The following is an 18048-nucleotide window of genomic DNA, read 5'->3' as shown; positions in this document are numbered from 1 at the left end:
GATTTATGGTGAAGACAGTGTTGATAATTCAAAGATGTTTTCCTTTCTGCTCAGTGGAGCTTACACACAGTCAAAGCCTTTTCTGCTCATCATCCCACCCCACCAGCGAGTAGGCTGGGAGTGGGCAATGAGTTGTGAAGGGACACAACCAGGACAGCTGATCCCAGCTGATTCAAAGCATGTTCCATACCATGAGGCATCATGCTCAGCATATACAGCTGGGGGAAGAGGCAAGAAGGAAGAGATGTTCAGAGTGATTGTGTTTGTCTTCCCAAGTCACTGTTATACATGATAGGGCCTTGCTTTTCTGGAGATGGCTGAACATCTGCCTGCCCATGAGAAGTGGTGAATTAATTTCGTGCTTTGCTTTTGCATGTAGTTTTTGCTTCATCTGTAAAACCATCATTATCTCAGCCCTGAAGTTTTCTCATTTTTACCCTTCTGATTCTCTTCCCCATCCCATTTTGGGGGGAGTGAGCAAGCAGCTGTGTGGGGTAAACTTTGACACTCACCTTCAGTCCTGTTATTCATCAGACTTCCTATTAGAAAAGCATATCTTTGCATGAAAGATTAGCAACCAACACCACCAGTAAGCAGGGCTCTGCTTAAAGCAGTATCCTCAGAGGGCAATCTGAGAAAGCAGGAGCAAGGTATAGTCTTTGTGTTAATCCTACACACCTCTAGATAGAAGAGTACCCACTGATAGGACAAAGGTGCCATAGGGCCCTCAGTCTTCAAAGCAATATGGCTGAGAGGCTGTGTGTGTGCAGAAGGAGTACTGCTGTGTTGTCTGCTGTGCATGGGAGCAACAAAAGCAGGGGATGAGCTTGCTAGCAAGATGGGCAGGGACCCAGAAACATGAGCATTCTTCTCTTCTGGGGATGGCAGAGGCAGTGTTTTGGAAGGTAAGCTGGGAGTTCCCTTTAGGGAAATAGTGGGAACGCAGCTGTGACAACAACATGGTAAGGTTTTCAGAATAAAAAGCTTGTGAGCACCTTGTTGATGTAAAATGATGTTAAGATTTTCAGATAGGCGAGGTGAAGGGAACAGATGCCTGAAGGGAAAGGGAAGATGTGTTCTGAACCTACATCCTGTTTTACATAAATCTCTGATTTTCTTGAAAGTTTAAAAAACAGGTCTTCGCAATGAGATTTTAATTGGCTCGTTGATATCTGGCATATGTTTTTGAACTTTACAGAGTTGAAAGTACTTTGGTTTCTTCTAAGGATGTGAATAATAATCACATCTATCAGTTCATTATTACTGCTGTAAAGACTGACTTGGATGACCCTGCCTGACCCAATTCAGCTATATGATAAAAACACTTCTTCTACCTTTCACCCCTCTCAGAAAAATCCCTCTGCTTGCAAATGAAGTGACTCTTTCATAAAACCCATGCACAGTGCCTGGGAAGTCTACATAAGACTGTTTTCACTATTTACTGAGTTATCTACTGGCATTTTTACTTGCAGATGTGCATTTGTGTGCACAGAGAAGGAGAAAAGATACTGCAAGAAAGAAGTAGGGAGTATGTGTCAAACATTCTCCACTATATTTCTGCTGCTAACCACTGATTTCAGTGAACAAAGCCTTCTTGTTGAGGGGAAGGTAAGGAGAGAAATATACAGAAAAAGAAAGAAATAAAATAAGGGACATGAAATGTTCTGAAATTGAGGGATAGATGAAGTGAAAGAATTTGAGTAGAGGATCTTTTGAGTATTAGATGAGAATCACAGGATCTTTTCTTCTTCCTTGTCAATAGGTTGCAGAGAAATTTAAGTTTTGACAAATATATTTTTTTGGTGTTGTGGGGAAAGCTTTATGTTATACTCATTGCTTTATTGTGAATACAATAATCAATGGCAGTTATCTTATGCTTTTCATTGGTGACAGGCATATTTACCTTCTTAGCATCAAAGAGAATTAGAGAAAGAGAAGAGGTTGGAAAAAGAGTGGTTTCTAGAGAGAAAATGTTTTTATTGATAATGAAGTGAGGAGAGTCTGAGACTGGATCAAACCAGGAGTCCACCCTGGCCAGTGACCCTTCAGTTGTCCCTGAAGAATATTTTGGAAACAGAGATAAACAAATTCAGAAATAAAATGCCAATAACACAGGTATTTTCTTTGCTCCCAAGAAGTGTTTGGGTTCTTATGAAGCTTGAAAATTTGCACAGATTTCAGGAAAAAAGGGGTTTTCTTTGAAAGAGTAATCTGCTTTAAACCCTACAATGTTCTAAATCTTTATGTTATATTAAGTTAATAAATTTTGATGGAATTGCACTCAAAATCTTCCAGATTAAAGTACAGTCTCTAAAAGTTTCATTAATGTTCCTTTGTTTTTGTAGAGGGAAAGAAAATGCATTCACATTCATAGTTAGTCCTGTAAGCTTCTATTTTACATCCCACCTTCATTCATCTCCTCTCTAAACCAACTATTCCAAGTCCATTCAATCTTTCGGATGCCAAAACCTACCATGTCTTAATTAATCTCCTTTTTCTCTGAATATTTTTCTAATTTTTTTTGATTTACAATGACCAGAGTTGAATATAATATTCCAAATGTTAGTAAATCATCTGGTTCTAATAATGGAATTTTAGGGTTTTTTTTCATTTGCCTTTTGTAACCTAATATTCACTTGCATTGTTTAACTGTCAGTATATGTTGCACCATGTTTTTCCTTGAATGATCCATGCAGAGTCCTAGGCATTTTTTTAGCTGTTAGGATTTTGTCAGGAACTAGAAGTTTCTAGATGTAATTTATCCCTTCTGCAGGCATTTCTGAACAAGAATCAGGTTATATATCACTTTTTAAAACTGTACTATGAAAGACTTCAGTTCTCTCTGCTTTTAACTAACTTCAACATACATGTTATCATACAATAAAGTGTTCTAAAGCTTCATTTTCAAAGAAATACTCTGCAACTGTTGCTTATAGCAACCCCTTGAAATTAGATTAGAAAGAATTATAGTATCCCACAAAATAATCTGGGGTTTTTTTCATTTATTCCTTAGGCGGTAATGTTGTCAGTATCTCAAAATGGTAGCTGACAGTAAACACTTGAAGAGATGAGACAATGCTGTCGTGGTAGTGTTAAGAATATTGAGGAGCTGCTGAACACAAGGCAGAGTGAGGCCTGTATTTCCCCCACCCCTCTACAGTTCCCACACACATGGCTTTATTACCTTAGTCACCATTTTAAGCACATGCTTTGGCAGGTTTTCAGGGAGAAAGGGAAACAGAAATGTGCTGGCTCCTTGTTGTTTTCTGAAGGATGTACAGGCTTCAACAGCCAAATTATTATTTATTCAATCATCTTTATAGTACTACTACCACCAGATTCTTGTGCACACCACAAGAAAATTGGTATTATACTTCTATTTTACCTGCACCAGATATCCAGTCTTTTCAGAAATTTTCCTTATTTGTTAATCTTTTTCTGATTTTTTCAGGACATTTGAAAAACCCATAATGCTTTCAAATTCCCTTACTCTGAACAAGTTTCTCTGCCCTCTCTCTTCTGTTTATGAGCTGTATTTACAGAATCCAGTGCTGAGTACTACCAGCCTGTCATTTTATGCTTCAGCCAGCTTCATGGTCCACAAACACCTCCGGTGGTTACATCTTTCCTTCCTTTTATCTTTATTTCATATTAGGAATGTTTTCCTGTAAGACTGACATTAAACTTTGTTAGCCCTACTTTTTAGACATGTTTAAAATTTGACAACTTATTTTTTGAGGTTTTATTTTTCCATCCATTTCTACCTCTTGTTTATTTATTCTTATATGGGTAGCAGGTTACATTTAATAAGAATATAATCCACATTTCCTTTTTGGAAGTCTATAGTCCCATTATTTTTTTCCTTGACATTTTTTCAAGTTTTCCTTCAACATGTGCTCATGGTTTCATGATATTATGCTATGTTCTCTATCCATTTCTTCCATTCTTTCTCTCAATGGAAAGCCAGACCTCAATCAACCACTCAGTAACCTGTGGAGCACTGATTTCTTTCCGTTTGCCCAATACAAACTTTCTTTAAAAAAAAAAAAGTTACATTATCTGTTTCTGCACAAAAATACTTTGTTGCGTTGTCAGTCCATCTGGGGCAATGTTATAGAAAGCCAAGTGGTATTAACAATGTTGCTATTCTTGGTTCTTTTGATGTATTTCATTAAACTACTCATTTAAAGTGTAAAGTTCATGTTGACAATTTTATGCCTTTTTTTATTCCCCAGGGGGTAATAAATTAACTTATATCTAAATAATATGTAAAAAACCAACCAAACAAAAACCCCACCCAAAACATTGGCAGTTTCAACTGAGTAAAATTTTACATGTTGAAGCTCTGAGTTAGTTCTCTGGGTATTGGGGTTTCTGTTTAGAGTCTAATACTGATGTCATGACTTTAGATAGCCTCTGCTGTCTTGGAATGCTGTTTTAAGACAATAGGAACTGTCTTCTCTGCTGATGGCTACTGGTTCATAAGCAGAGCGGGCAAGGAGAGTATGTGTTTGCCCTACACTGCAGCCTCCCTGTCTACAGGTTGGGTGTGATAGCCCAGGCTGCTGAGAAAATAGCAGTGGAAGCTGAAACAGTTGAGGAACAAGCAGATGTTTAGTGATGGTGGGAACAGGAAGAGGCAGAGCAAGTTGCCAAAATACTGTTTCATTCCAGTGTAGTTGAATTTACTGGTGGCTGTCAGGTTGTTGCTGAGAGACAGTTTTGTCATACTCCCTGTCTGACTTCTAACCTGATACAGAAGTCAGTTGGCTAAACCAAGCAATTCCCATTGCGTGAAGTCGGTTAGCAGGGAATGCGTTGTCTGCCAAGAGCCTCTTGGGAAAATGCCTTCAGAAACAAGACTGCTTATCTCCAAGTAGCTGCCAGTGTAAATGGAAGGAGAATAAAGCCTGTGGTGTCCTCTATTTTTCCCTTCTGTGTGATAAAGCTTGGAGTGAAATTAAGTATTCAGCATTTTAGTAAATACAATTCTTAATCTTTATTGACTTAGTACAATTGTATCTGTACCAGTTACGCCCTTTCTGCAAAATTAGTCTCCACTTTATTATCTAAATAAACTCACATACAGCTAAATAAGAATACCTAAAGTTTTCTTTTCAGGGCTTATCCGATCAATGTGATCTTATTTGAGAAATAACTACTTCATATTCCATCTATATTTTAAAAACCAAAATATTTGGTCAAGCACCAAAACTCCTTCAGTTTTAGAGCACCTATGAATTCTGTGGGAAGACAGAAAGAATTAAAAATGTGCACAGATGCATCTTTTCCTCTGGGTCAAATGAAAAGGTTTCATACCATGAGTGACCTGCAGGAAACTTTTTGGGAACTTAGATAAATTTTCCATAGACCTGTTATTTTAATGTCTGTATTCTTACATAGTGAGGCAAAATACAGTGCCCATAAATGTTACATATGAACAATCTTCAAACTTACGTTATTTAGTATGCCTTACTTTAGTGTTTTTTCATTGACTTAAGCAAAGCATGATAAATTATTCATTCACTCATCTCAAACATCATAATTTGAATTGTGTAAACCTCTCCACTTTTACAAAATTTTTAGGGGATGCCCTTTCATTGATGTGTTCAACCTATTGAGTTTAACCAACTTATGTAGCCTAATGCACCGAGTGCTTTCCTCCTTTGTCATGCAGTTCATATAATAAAGGCATTAAAGGTCATTCTTAAGGTTCAAAACAATTACTGTAATTGGTTTTAGAAAGTCTAGCCTTTCTAATGGCATGTCACTTATCAGCCTCAATACAGGCATTCCTTCCACATTTCAGTTTTTTATCACTGTTAATCTCTTTTCACTTGGTTTCATTTTAGAATTCACCTTCTGAAAATTCCTTGAATGATTGGCAGAAATAATTCTGGTTCCCTTCGAATAGAGACTTTTTTGGCACATGTTCAAACACACTATGAGAAACCTTGCAAACAGCAACCCAACAGCAATTCTATTAATTGTACTGGCACCTTCTCTCAGAATGGTGTAGTGACAGCCTCTTATTTCAGAACAGGGCAAAAAGCCATTAATGAGCTGGACTACCTTGTGAAAATACTACTATTACATTCTTCTGATTTTCTCTTCTCTTCCATGGCTTGAACTACCTGTCAAAGTGGTTCTAAAATCTCTTACTGTAATATTATGAAAAAAGGAGAATACATACAATCACAGTAAGTGTTTGTTAGGGGGGAGGAGAAGGATTGCCTGATTTGGTGACCATAGATTTGTATAAATCATTATTCAAGCAGGAGAAGCACTGAATTAAATAGATTTTTCCTTGACTTTTGTTTATATTTAAAACCATTTAAGTAGTCAAAGAAAGGACTTAATTAAATTTACTTCTTTTTTTCAGAAGGATAACAGTCACTGCAATGGTGTTTGGGGGAGGAGGAAGATTTGCTGGAGAGTAGGATGACTCGAGTGTTGCTGCTGTTAACTAAGGAACAGTTGTATAAGTAATTTTAGTCTTTGTAAGGGGTAGAAAAGACCCTAAGCCACATAATATGTGAAATGAAAAAAACATATAAGAGGCAGGGATTTTAAGTTCACCTTCGCAGTCCAGTGCAGTGAAAAACCTCTTACTTCTTATTGCTGTGGCCTTCAGGATAGAGTTTTTTGTTTCTTGTGAATGAGGCTTTATACTGTTTGAATGCCAAAGCTAGAATCTGTATGCTTGTTTCATGATAACATTGACATTTCCCATGAGTTTCCTAATTTGTCCCCACAGTCTTTTCTCATCTTACAGCCCTGTTTTCATCTTCCTCCATCTCATTCTTCTTCATACTTTGTTTTCATGAGTCTGTTGGTTAATGATTGTGTGTTATGCCAAGCACTCAACTACATCTTCGTGAGCCGTGTGATATTAAGCAGGATTAAAAGCTCCTGCTACTGCTTCTCACAGTAACACTCAGATTATATTAAAGAAGAAGGGGAGAAAAAAAAGAAAGTGAAAGGAAAGAAAGGTGAAAAAGAAGAGGAAAAGAAGGGAACGGAAATGAGATCTGACAGAAATTATTTTGACAGATGGGCTTTACCAAGATAAAGTGACCTAATCACACGCCAGACACTGAGGAAGTGTTTTGTGTACATGAGGAATTTTATTTGAGAACTGGGAGCTCTATGTCTGTAGCTTTTCCAAGTGAAACTTGGCACGTGTACAGCTTCACAGTTTCTGTTGTCTTTTAAAATTCATCCTTCCTAAAAGTCCAAAGTACAGCCTTAAATAAATAGCTATTGAACAGAGAAACTCAGATGCAAAGGTGCTTCTAAGGATGACCTTTCACAGAGAGAAGTCACCTGGAAAAGGTTTAGGCATATTATTGAAGACAGTTTAAAAACTCACATAGCAGGAAAACTGAAACATCAGAGATAAGGCAGCTTTCTCTAATTTTAGGAGCTCAAAGCATGATTTGGCTCTCTCCAGTAGCCTGACAGAAACAAGAGGAAACCCTGCATCTTTGTAGCTTGAAAAAAATTAGGAATGTTGTGAGTAGGATAAAATCAGTTACAAGACATTAATGATGGTTTTTCAGTGTCTGCATTTGTTTTTGCTTTTTAGTTTAAATCAAAACATCCATCTCCTTAGGACTTACTCAGAATGTCAGTTCATATATGTCATTTACCTCTTAAACAGTTAAGCTAACAGCCAGAAGTTTCTAAATTAAAGTGCATCAAATGGTATGTAAGTACATAAATGCCCCTTGAAAAAATCTCATTACTATTTTCTCACCTCTCTAACACTCCAGATTCTTGAGCAACTTCATATAGTTGCTTTGAGTTTAAAACTAACTTTTCTTATATATGCTTCTCTTCAACTATACTTTATGTGTACTTTTCACCAAACCTCCTCTTATCTTCTTCCGTTCCCAAAGTTTTGTAAGATCAGTGTTTTTAAGATCGATCCTGACTAATGCATTGGAGTTGATATTCAGATTTTGTACCAGTGCACTGTGGAGGCACACTGATTTTTCAGTGAAATCTAGAGCTTTTCCTTCTTTTTTGACTAAAAGTTAATGCATTTGCATGTCCAGAAGCTTATATAAAATAATAATATTACAGGATTCTTTGATACATTTTTATTATTAGTTATAATTTATTGCTTACATGCTTATCTTTTCCCTAGAAGTTTGTTCATAGGAGTACAGCTTTACATATGTAAGAGGACCAAAAAGGTTCCTAATAGAACAAAAATATATGGTGCAAAATAGCTGACATGAAACTGAAAATTTAGTATCAATTTATACTGTGACTGAAGTTTTCTATATTGTGCAACACGTAATTTAAAAAATGTCCCTGGCCCTGTTTAGTCAGTTAAATACTGCAAATATGGCCATTAACTTTGAAAATCTTTGCAATATAAACCAAACTGGTTTGTGTGATTTATCAAAAATTTAGGAATTTGTTAAATCTTCATATCTTCCATGTGGTATATATATGGAAATACACAATATTGACATGTGAATACCGAAAAATGTATTATCCCTGATGCAACATATTGAATAAATGTGAAACAAATTAAAATCAGGTAAATTGTTGAAGTATTAACTTCTTTGCCTTAATTTATTAAATTTCCCAATGCAGATTGCACTGAATTACATTTAACTTATCTTTGGTGTTCCTACCTTAGTATTTTTCAGGTAGGCAAAACTTAAAGCATATTCCATTTGACTGCCTCCCAAGTAGATGGTTTTGCCAATTTGATAGATAATCCTGCCTGTTTAACACACACAAGGGAAATGATTTGGCACGCTCTTACTCAAATATCTTCCTAATCTGAAAATTACAGGTAAATCATGCATTTTAAAACAAAAAACAAAAGAAAACAAAAAAACTCCACCATACCAAAAAGAAAAAAAACAACAAACCCACAACTATTTTTTTTTTGTGAGACATTTTTTCACATATAATATCTAATCTGTTCTTTATTATCACGTGTTCCCTGCTGCCATTGTTCACATCTTTGACTTGCTTCATACCCTTGTGTCCTATCTTTAAAACTAAATAAATTTGGACTACGGGATAATTTCAAGAGGACATAGAGACACAGAACACAACTGGGCAAGAAACATGAAACCACTGCTGGTTTCTAGACGCTGGAAGTAGGTACTGGCCAGAAGAAACAACCCTGGGGATTTTGTGCAACTTTTTGGTAGATGTTGAAGTAGGAGAGGCATCCTGAGGGACTTCTCTGATGCTCCCAAGGGAAAGAAAATAACTCAAGAATGGAATAAATGAGTATTTTTATGCAACATGAAGGGAAGCTGGAGAAGACCCATCTCGCTCTTCCAGAAAAGCTCTCATAGAACTCTGACATCTGTGCCATACTCCAAAGGTGTTGTTACTCTTCGATTTTATTTTCACATATGGCTCTTCACTGGTGTTTACTTTTCCTCAGCAATCATGTGAGTGAAATCATTAAAAAAGAAACTATGGATACTGATTTTTCACTATTTTGTGTTTTGTCATCAATAAAATGTTTTCTTCATCAACACATTTCTATATACATGGTCAAGTAGGCAACCATATATTTTCAGTTAAAACATTTTGATTTTTGTGGCAAATTCATCATGTAAGTCCATGTATTGTTTAACAGGTAATGAGGACTCTGTCACAGTGTTGGTCTCACATAAGGGGGGATTTTCAGGCTGGTGGTTCTGCTTATTTGGAACAGGTGGACAAGTCCCTGCTTGTGACAAGTCAAGAGTGTAGCAGGATTATATCTTTTTTTGTGAATTTGTTGCAGTTACTCTGAACAGCTCAACTAGGCTTTTATTATAAAAACTCTCATCAAAAATGGGCTAATTAGAGAGACTTTAACTTGACTCTAGGTGACTCAGGCTAATTGCGCTGGAGCCACACTCTGACAGAAGCCAAAGTACTGAGCAAATAATTCTTTAACAAGTGATGTATTTTGCCTATAACTTGAATCTGTAACAATGAAGGAATGTAAAGCCTATTATCATTAATGGTGCTCTAGGGTTCAGAGCATGAGACAGCCCTTTCTGTAATGAAAAATTAAGCAAATGCAGGTTTGAGACTTTTGAGTAAATGCAATGAATTGTTTAATAGCTTTAAAATGGCAATTCTTGTTACTTTCTTGATGTAATGCAGACAAAGGAGTCATCTGTCATTTAAAATCAATCCTGTGAGGAATTATTTGATAGAACTATTAGACTGGATTTTAACAGTTTGGCAAGCTTTAGGGCAACACTGACAGGGATTCTTTATATGCAAATATTTAGGAAACTGTCAACCAGATTTATTAATTAAAGCCTGAAAGTAAGAAGTGCAAATAATGTAGTCATTCAAAATACATCTTTTGTTTTGTTAGACATGGATGATATCACAGATTTCAATGGAATTCTTTTGCTGCTAAAGTTAGAAGTGACATTTAGTGGATTTAAGCACTCTGGAGGTTCAGTTGTTAAGAGAGAAGAAAAGGTAATACTTTGTCTAATAGCCTCAAGGATTCCTGAAGCAAAGGGAGACTGTTAATGTACCCTTATCTTAAAATCAAACAAAAAACCCACCCAAAACCTGGCAGATGTTGCATGTGGTGAGAGATGTGTTGGCTGTGTATTGCAGTTCTTCAGATTCAGGAGCTGCACTCAATCCCAGCACTGAAATCTATTTTCTGGGATTTTGACAGCTGTTTTTGCCATTTACTTTAAAAGCAGATGGGGAAAATGCAAAGAAGAGTTGTCAATTTTATTACCATGTATAATCAGCATCTGTACAATATATCAGACTCATTGCACAGCTTATACTTTCTCTCTGTAGTAAAATTCTTTTGGGATTTCTTGACTGCCTACTTGCAAGACTTCTCGTAAAATAATAGATACTGGAATTGAAAATGTAGATTAATTAACTGCTAAAACCACCATTGTATTGCCCAAATTTACTTCATCAAGATGTTACATTTGGGTTTTTTTAATTATTAAATAGGTGACTGATTGGTTCCTTCATATTCAAATTCATGTTTTCTTAAGCAAGAGGTTTTATTATTACAAAATACTTGTTATTTATATCTGATCCTTTTACATGCATTTAGGTGCAGCCCCTCTTGGTGCAGCGGTTTTTTACCATTCTCTACTGAGCAGGCTTCGTATCTTCTATCCCATTTGCATGATTTAAAACAAAACTGATTCTGTACAGAAGAGGGTGTTCTTAATTCCCAGTCTGCCCTTTTTCCTGGTGCAGCAGTCTTTCACAGAAATGCCTTTCTATAGTGGGAAAATAAGCTAGTCTAAAAGTGTCAGTATAAATAAACATGTTGTCTGTCTCCGTAAGTGCGGAAGTAGTAATCAGTAATGGTGTGCTGCAGGCTTATGGTAGAGAACAGCATCCTCCTGGAAAGTGTCAAGTGATTTACATGTCACAGGGCTCTCTGGGGACCTTGTGGGAAGAATCTGTCTACCAGCTGGGGACCTACTTTGATTTGATTTGATTAGGTTGGAAGTCACAACTGCAGAAGCACCTTTGTTTCTTAGAATAGTAAGTGGTTGTACATTACAATGTCTGCAGTGATAAGCAGAGACGAAAGATTTCCAAAGAGAAATGTTCACAGTACATTTCCTCGATAGTAGAGATTAGGGAACAGTCTTCAAAAAAGGTTTCAACCAGTTTGGCAGCATTAAAAGATGGTACAACACTTATGTATTGATACAGGACTTCTTTGAAGTGAAACACTAAAAGGAGCAGGAGACTTAATACTAAGAGCATTAATTAGTGTTTGTGTGGTGATGGGCAGAGTACTTCTTGTACATGAGGCATTGTGAGCTTTGATGAAGTATGTACTTAGCTGTCTTCCTCCATTATCTTATCTTATTAAATATGCTACTAAAATTGACTGTGACTTTTGAAGAAGAAACCACCAAGGCACTGTTTATGACGCAGAGATGTTCATTTATGAGGAAGAGTGACTTCTAGGATGACTTTGAAAGGAGATGTGCACAAGATTTAATACAAATTTCATGGAAAAATACTGGCATGGGCTTTTTGTTCTTTAGTCATATAATGGTACTTCTTGCCATATCATTTGCAAGTATTTAATAGCTGACTTATCCAGCAATAGATAACAGTAACCCATCCTATTGCAGAATTAAAAATGTTTCAATATGACATGTTAATATAAAGGAGTTTTTAATTACTATGGGTTTTATCAGTAGAATGCAAATTTCCTTTAGATACTAGTCTATCTGTACTTTGTGACCCTGCAATATATCTAATTAGATTTTCTCTGGAATAGTAGATGTAAATTTGCACTCCATGAAATTCAGCTGATTCTATGAAGATAAAGCAGAAGATTAGAGGATAACAAAGATTGAAAATGGGAATTTGATTTACTTTTTTACAGACAAAGTGGGGTATAAAAGATTTTTCTTCTATGATTATTTAATCTTAGTTTCCCTTTCTTATGTTAATCTCATTTTCTAATATGTGAAGTGTTTCAGTGCATACACTTTAGTGTGAGTTAAAAAAAGGCATATTTAGATGGTCCTACTATAACAAATCCTTTATCCAGAAGAGCTTGTAAATTTCTCCCAGCACTGAAGTCTGTCTTATTAGACTATAAATTTCTCACTAAAACAAAATGTTAGGTTAAGTTGAAGTGGAGTTCATTTTCATGTCCACCAGTGAATCAGCAGTTTGCTTTATTGGAACCGCTAAAAAATTAGCTGGCAGAAATACACTGTAGCAGAACTTTTTTCAGGTTTTGGACTCGTGTAATTTATAGACAAATTGGACAGCAGTAAATTAAATCTGATACTCCATCTTCTCATAAAAATGGCCTACATGTATCCTGTTAGGTACATCAGTATATAGAAATAATATATATTTTTAGATAAGAAAGGAAACTGGAAAATATTTTGTGTCTTAATTTAATGCTAGACCTCAAGTTACATGCCTATAAACATTATATGTTTAAAGATATGTGAATATAGACTGCAGCACCACTGGCACCAGATCACAAATCTCTGTATCATGGACTGATAAGCAGAACTTATTATAAATGCTACTTGTGGTAGCTTCATGTCTCTCTTTCCCATATACCCAGAGGCATTTTCCCCCAGTTTTTTTCTCCAGCAACCCAGGTCCTCTGTTATATGGCCTAATCGTTCCCTATCCTTTTTACCACCCTGCCTTCCATTTTGGGTCCCCTGCTTATGCCCTACGTGTTTTCCTGTGCAAGTCCTTGGCTGGTTTTCAAAGCTCCACATCTGATAAATGTCTGGTCAGGCTATCCCTGGTGGTTAGGCAGTTGGTTTCTGCCAAATATAATGTGTAACAGGAACGGATGGATGGCAGCCATGCTCTTCAGGGTTGGGCTAATTCAGTTTCTCAACTCCTTCCAATTGCTCAAATGAGAACATTTTATTATCTGGAGGTTCTACCTTTGACTTAGCCATCTGAATAGAAAACTGTCCAGAATGCAAGCATGCATAATCTTTATTTTCTGGGAAAACTAAGCTAAAATTGTAGTGTAAGAACAGAAAATTCTTGGGTTTGGCCTAACTTGTTAACTTCAGCAAGTTTTAACGTATTCAGATGTTTTCCTTCTGCGTCTACCCAAGTGTACTGGAGAGCCGTGACCTTGTTGCTTTGTAGCCTGGTCAGCACTCCTGGTATGATGCAAAATGTGTTTCATGGGTCCAAAAGGCTCAGCCAAGGCAGAGGAAAAGTATATGAGTATCATGTTTATGGAAAAAGTTACCAGTCTTGTGCCATGGGATTCCCTTCAGTGTTTAAATATACCTGAAATCTGTAACAAGGTGCCAACATTTTCCTAGTTAAGGACTTTTTTAAAACAAGGACCCTGTCTAAAACATCTTGGATGAAGTGAGATTTTTCTGACTGTCAGGAAGATTTTTCTGGATCTTTTAGGTTTTTTTTTCTTGGCTACTTTATAAGCCACTCAGGAGCAAATATTGCTAAATTAAAGCAGGATCAGATTAAAGAGATTTTGAGTATTAAATATATAAGTGTCTCTGAACAAGGCTTCATGAAGGCAGCAAAAAATCTTTCTTCAGTTCAACTATATCATGATCACTTGAGAAACTTTAAAAAAAGAAACATTTTTTATTAGATTTTTTTGGAAAAACTTACTCAAAGTGTATGAGCTTATTAGTTACACTGCACAAAAAGACTGGTGTGTTTTTCTCAGAGCAAAAGTGAAATAGAAGACAGTTAATAGGACAAGAGTAAAAGAAAAAAAATAGGCCGATATTCCTGCATCTAGATTTAAATAGGCTCATTCACCTTAGATTCTGAGTCAATGTGCATGTGATTTGAAACAGTGCAGTAAATGTAGGGATTTTTGATTCATTTTATTAAATAGATTTTGGCTGTGTCTTTATGTACATAGATTATAGTAAGAGTTGGTACCTGTGCATGAAAGAGGGAAATAGAAAGCTTATTAGATAACCATAGTATGTAGTTTGAATAATCCTGTCATTTGCTGTTGTACTTTTTAGTATAATAGTTTCTTACCTTATGACTACATAACAGAAATTGCTCCACAGACAAAACCGTGATACACTGTGGTGTGTGTAGAAGTAGATTCTGTTTTAAATGTGCTTATTGCTGAAGCTGTTTTGACTTCTTGGCACATGAACCATAGGTCTGTATAAGCATAGATTTCCAGTATGCAAAGCTCTGCATGTTTAAATCCTTCTTTGAAAACTATTTCCATCACGAAATTCACACTTGCAGTATGGGAAGTCTCAGTCACAGTCACTATACATACAAAACAAGCGTGGCCAGTAACATTAACTGCAATTTTAGATCAAAATACTTGTTTTAAGGTCTTAAGAAGTTGGAAGTGTGGCCGTGCAATCCTAGTATTATATCTTAAAGAAAATGTTTTACATACTGTATCTAAAGAAATTATGTGTGCATGGTTAATAACACGGCATTTGCCTTACTGTGAGTAGCAGTGTATGTTATTCATTCTGCAGGAACATTCCTCTGCCCTTTCCTATGGTTTGCATATTTCAATTATCTCATGAAACCTTTAGACATTTATAAAGAAAACTTAATATGCAAATTGCTATATGTGAATAATACACTAGAAGTCAATTAATTCAAGTTTGAAATTTTTAATGTTAATTCTATCTTAAATTGTAGAAAAATCATGTATGCTCTGAAAATAAGTTTTCTTTAGATACAAAATCAAGATTGAGTGCTAATTTACAACATTACTCTCTGTAGATTAAAAGGTTTGCCTGTTTGTTTTTTTTAATGAAGGAAATTAATATTATACTGAAAAAGAAAGGAAAAGTAGCCTTCTTTGTTGAAGTCTATCCTTCCTTTTTCTTGTGATTTTAGATTCCTGTTAGGCTTGGGGTTTGTATTTTTACATTTTTACTATTCTTTTGCAGACGGTTGGAACAAAATTCAATCAAAGTCATACCTCCTGGAGCTTTCTCCCCCTATAAAAAGCTTCGAAGAATGTATGTACCCAATAATTTAAATTTAAGCTTTTATTATCACATGTATGTATACACACATATACATGCATATATATACATACATATATAAAAATCCAAAAAAAAGAAGTCAAAGTGGTACAGGGGAAAGGCAGTAAATGTGTGAGCACTGAAGAAAGTTTGACTGCTAGAATATTAACTGATATGGCAGCCTGATTATTAAGATCATATTTGCCATATTAACAATAATTGGGGTTTTATCAAATATTTAATTTTTTTATTATGGTTCAGCATAGAAGCAATATATTACTGTAATGAAAATTCTATTAAAAATTAATAGGGATAATTACTTGGTTTTGAGGCTGTATAGTCCTGCGGCCACAGCAAGTAGAGAATTCTTTATAAAATGTACTTAAACAATTAAGTAAAATATTTTTTCAGGCATTTGAAAGGTCTATTTTTAACCATGCATTTTGTTTCAGTGTACTGGGAATTTTAGTGGGTCTATATTAAAAATCTTTGGCAGTATCTCATGTAAATATTTTAATTTCTCTCTCTCATCCATGCTTAATTCTAATTACATACTATCTTAATGTTTGCTATTTAAAAAATGGCTTGAATTAATTGAATCCAATTTCATTTATTTCAGTGACCTGAGCAATAACCAAATTTCTGAAGCAGCTCCCGATGCTTTCCAGGGCTTACGTTCACTCAATTCACTGTAGGTATCTCTTCTATAAACAGAAGCAAATTTTTCATATTCTTATAGTGAAAATATTTTGGCTTTTTAGCTCCTTGCAAAATTTTCCAAATAATTCAATCAATTCTGAAAGTTTAAAAATCACTTCAGAATGTTAGTAGTAATGGAATATTCTGTCACAGCTGGACACTAATAATGTCTAGGGTTTTTATAACTATATTCATGGCATAGAGTTGAACAAAACCAAACGTGTCTTTTATTCCTCAGTTAGTTGTTCTTGCAAAAGGCAAATGCACTTAACCGTGGTCCCTTGGTAAGGCTGTAAGCAGTGAGGTGCTGATTCTGCAGAGAGCTCTTTGGGCTCTACACATTTTGGAAAAATGTGTGATCCTGCTGCCTCACAGGACCACAAGGATATTGCAAGTACCAAGTGATTACTATTATAAATTCCTTTCAGAAAAATTGGAATTTCTTTATTTTTAAAGTCAAAATCCTGTAGCTTATGCCTTTCATTATGGTGGCTTTGTTTGCTCTATTTCCTGGTACAGAGTCCTCTATGGCAATAAAATCACAGAACTTCCAAAAGGCCTGTTTGAAGGACTCTTTTCTCTGCAATTGCTGTGAGTATTTTTTTAAATATTTATTCTATTTTGGGATCATTCAAAACGGTAAACATGATGAGAGATTTGTGCCTTAAGAAAAACTGGCAGGAAATCCCATATGAAAGATCAAAGTATAGTAAAACCAAATTATGTTAAAGCCAAAGGAGTCAAGGCTGTTGTAGGCCAGCTTGTCATTTATCCACAAATGTGATCATATCAGTTAATGTCTCAGCCTAAAATTATTAAAATGGAATTATTCTCTTGTGTGGAATTTCTAAGAATAAAACACATAAGATATGATACTATCTTGCCTTCTAAAGAACCAGTAGCATGTGTAAAGATGTATGGGAACCATAGAAGGAGTATTTGTGTTTTACAAAGAGAAAACATTTGGTAGAAATGCTGTGTAATTGTATTTCTAGTTGCACCCACGAAGAACAGCATTGCACCACAGTTTCACTGATGGCTTAATGTTTTCTGACACTGCAATTCTTTGACTTGGAACTCTAGCTGCTATTCCCTTTAGCACTTTGGAAATCTCCATGTGTAATCTTATAAACTGTTGCTCTTTAGATTTAATACTGGAATAAAGAATGTCATGGTGATGTGTTTATCAAATATTATCAATATTTAGCAGAAGAAACTGTGCAGTAGTTGTACTATGAAAAATGTAAAATTTGTGAAATAGACCATAAAACAACAGTGGTGTTTTTGGAAGAACTCGTCCCAGAAAAAGTAACTTATTAATTTAAAGAGTATGCTTAAAAGAATTTAAAACTTCTTTCCACTTGTTTAGAATTATTTAATGTCCAAACTTCACAGTACAGTGGCTGGCAAAATGTCTGTTATTAACAACTAATTAAAGATGGCAAAACAGTAAATAGATACAAAGAAAATGCAAGTTCTAGCACCACCTAGAGGTTTGATATTTTGGTTTATTTTAGTGACAAAGTAGTACAGTGGGGGGGGGGGGGGGGGGAGATATGCCTTTCTGTAAAGAAAATTATAAAAAAAAAAAAGCGGGAAGAGACCTTTCCAAACTGCTGTCTATTTTCCATTTTAAAAGTCCATAGCTTAATATACATTGTATAGACAGTATATTTGAGTTCAAGTAAATTTCTATTTTGTCCAGCAGAACTTTTTATCGGAGCGTTTGGGGTTCAAATCCACCATTTCATTCCATTTCTGGCTCAAAAGGGGAAAAAAATTAAAAAATATTTAGTTATAAAATGGCATTTAGTTGAATTACCTTTTTTTTTGGGGGGGGGGGGCGGGGGGGTGGTTTGTG

The 18048-nt window shown here is 35.5% G+C and overlaps 1 protein-coding gene across 10 annotated transcripts in view; it reads left to right on the top strand.

The window, feature by feature from the left end:
- The window catches only part of SLIT2 (slit guidance ligand 2), a 265913-nt gene that overhangs the window by 171612 nt on the left and 76253 nt on the right, over positions 1-18048 (top strand). For all 10 annotated transcript variants that reach the window (XM_071556723.1, XM_071556716.1, XM_071556715.1 and 7 more), the window contains exons 10-12: positions 15411-15482; positions 16108-16179; positions 16707-16778. In XM_071556723.1, the coding sequence (XP_071412824.1) occupies positions 15411-15482; positions 16108-16179; positions 16707-16778 (216 nt within the window). The remainder of the gene's footprint in view (positions 1-15410; positions 15483-16107; positions 16180-16706; positions 16779-18048) is intronic.

This window comes from Pithys albifrons, chromosome 5 (genome assembly GCF_047495875.1).
Source record: "Pithys albifrons albifrons isolate INPA30051 chromosome 5, PitAlb_v1, whole genome shotgun sequence".
NCBI classification, from domain to species: Eukaryota; Metazoa; Chordata; class Aves; order Passeriformes; family Thamnophilidae; genus Pithys; species Pithys albifrons.
Note: the sequence above shows the minus strand (reverse complement) of the source record. Positions and strands in the feature narration are given on the sequence as shown.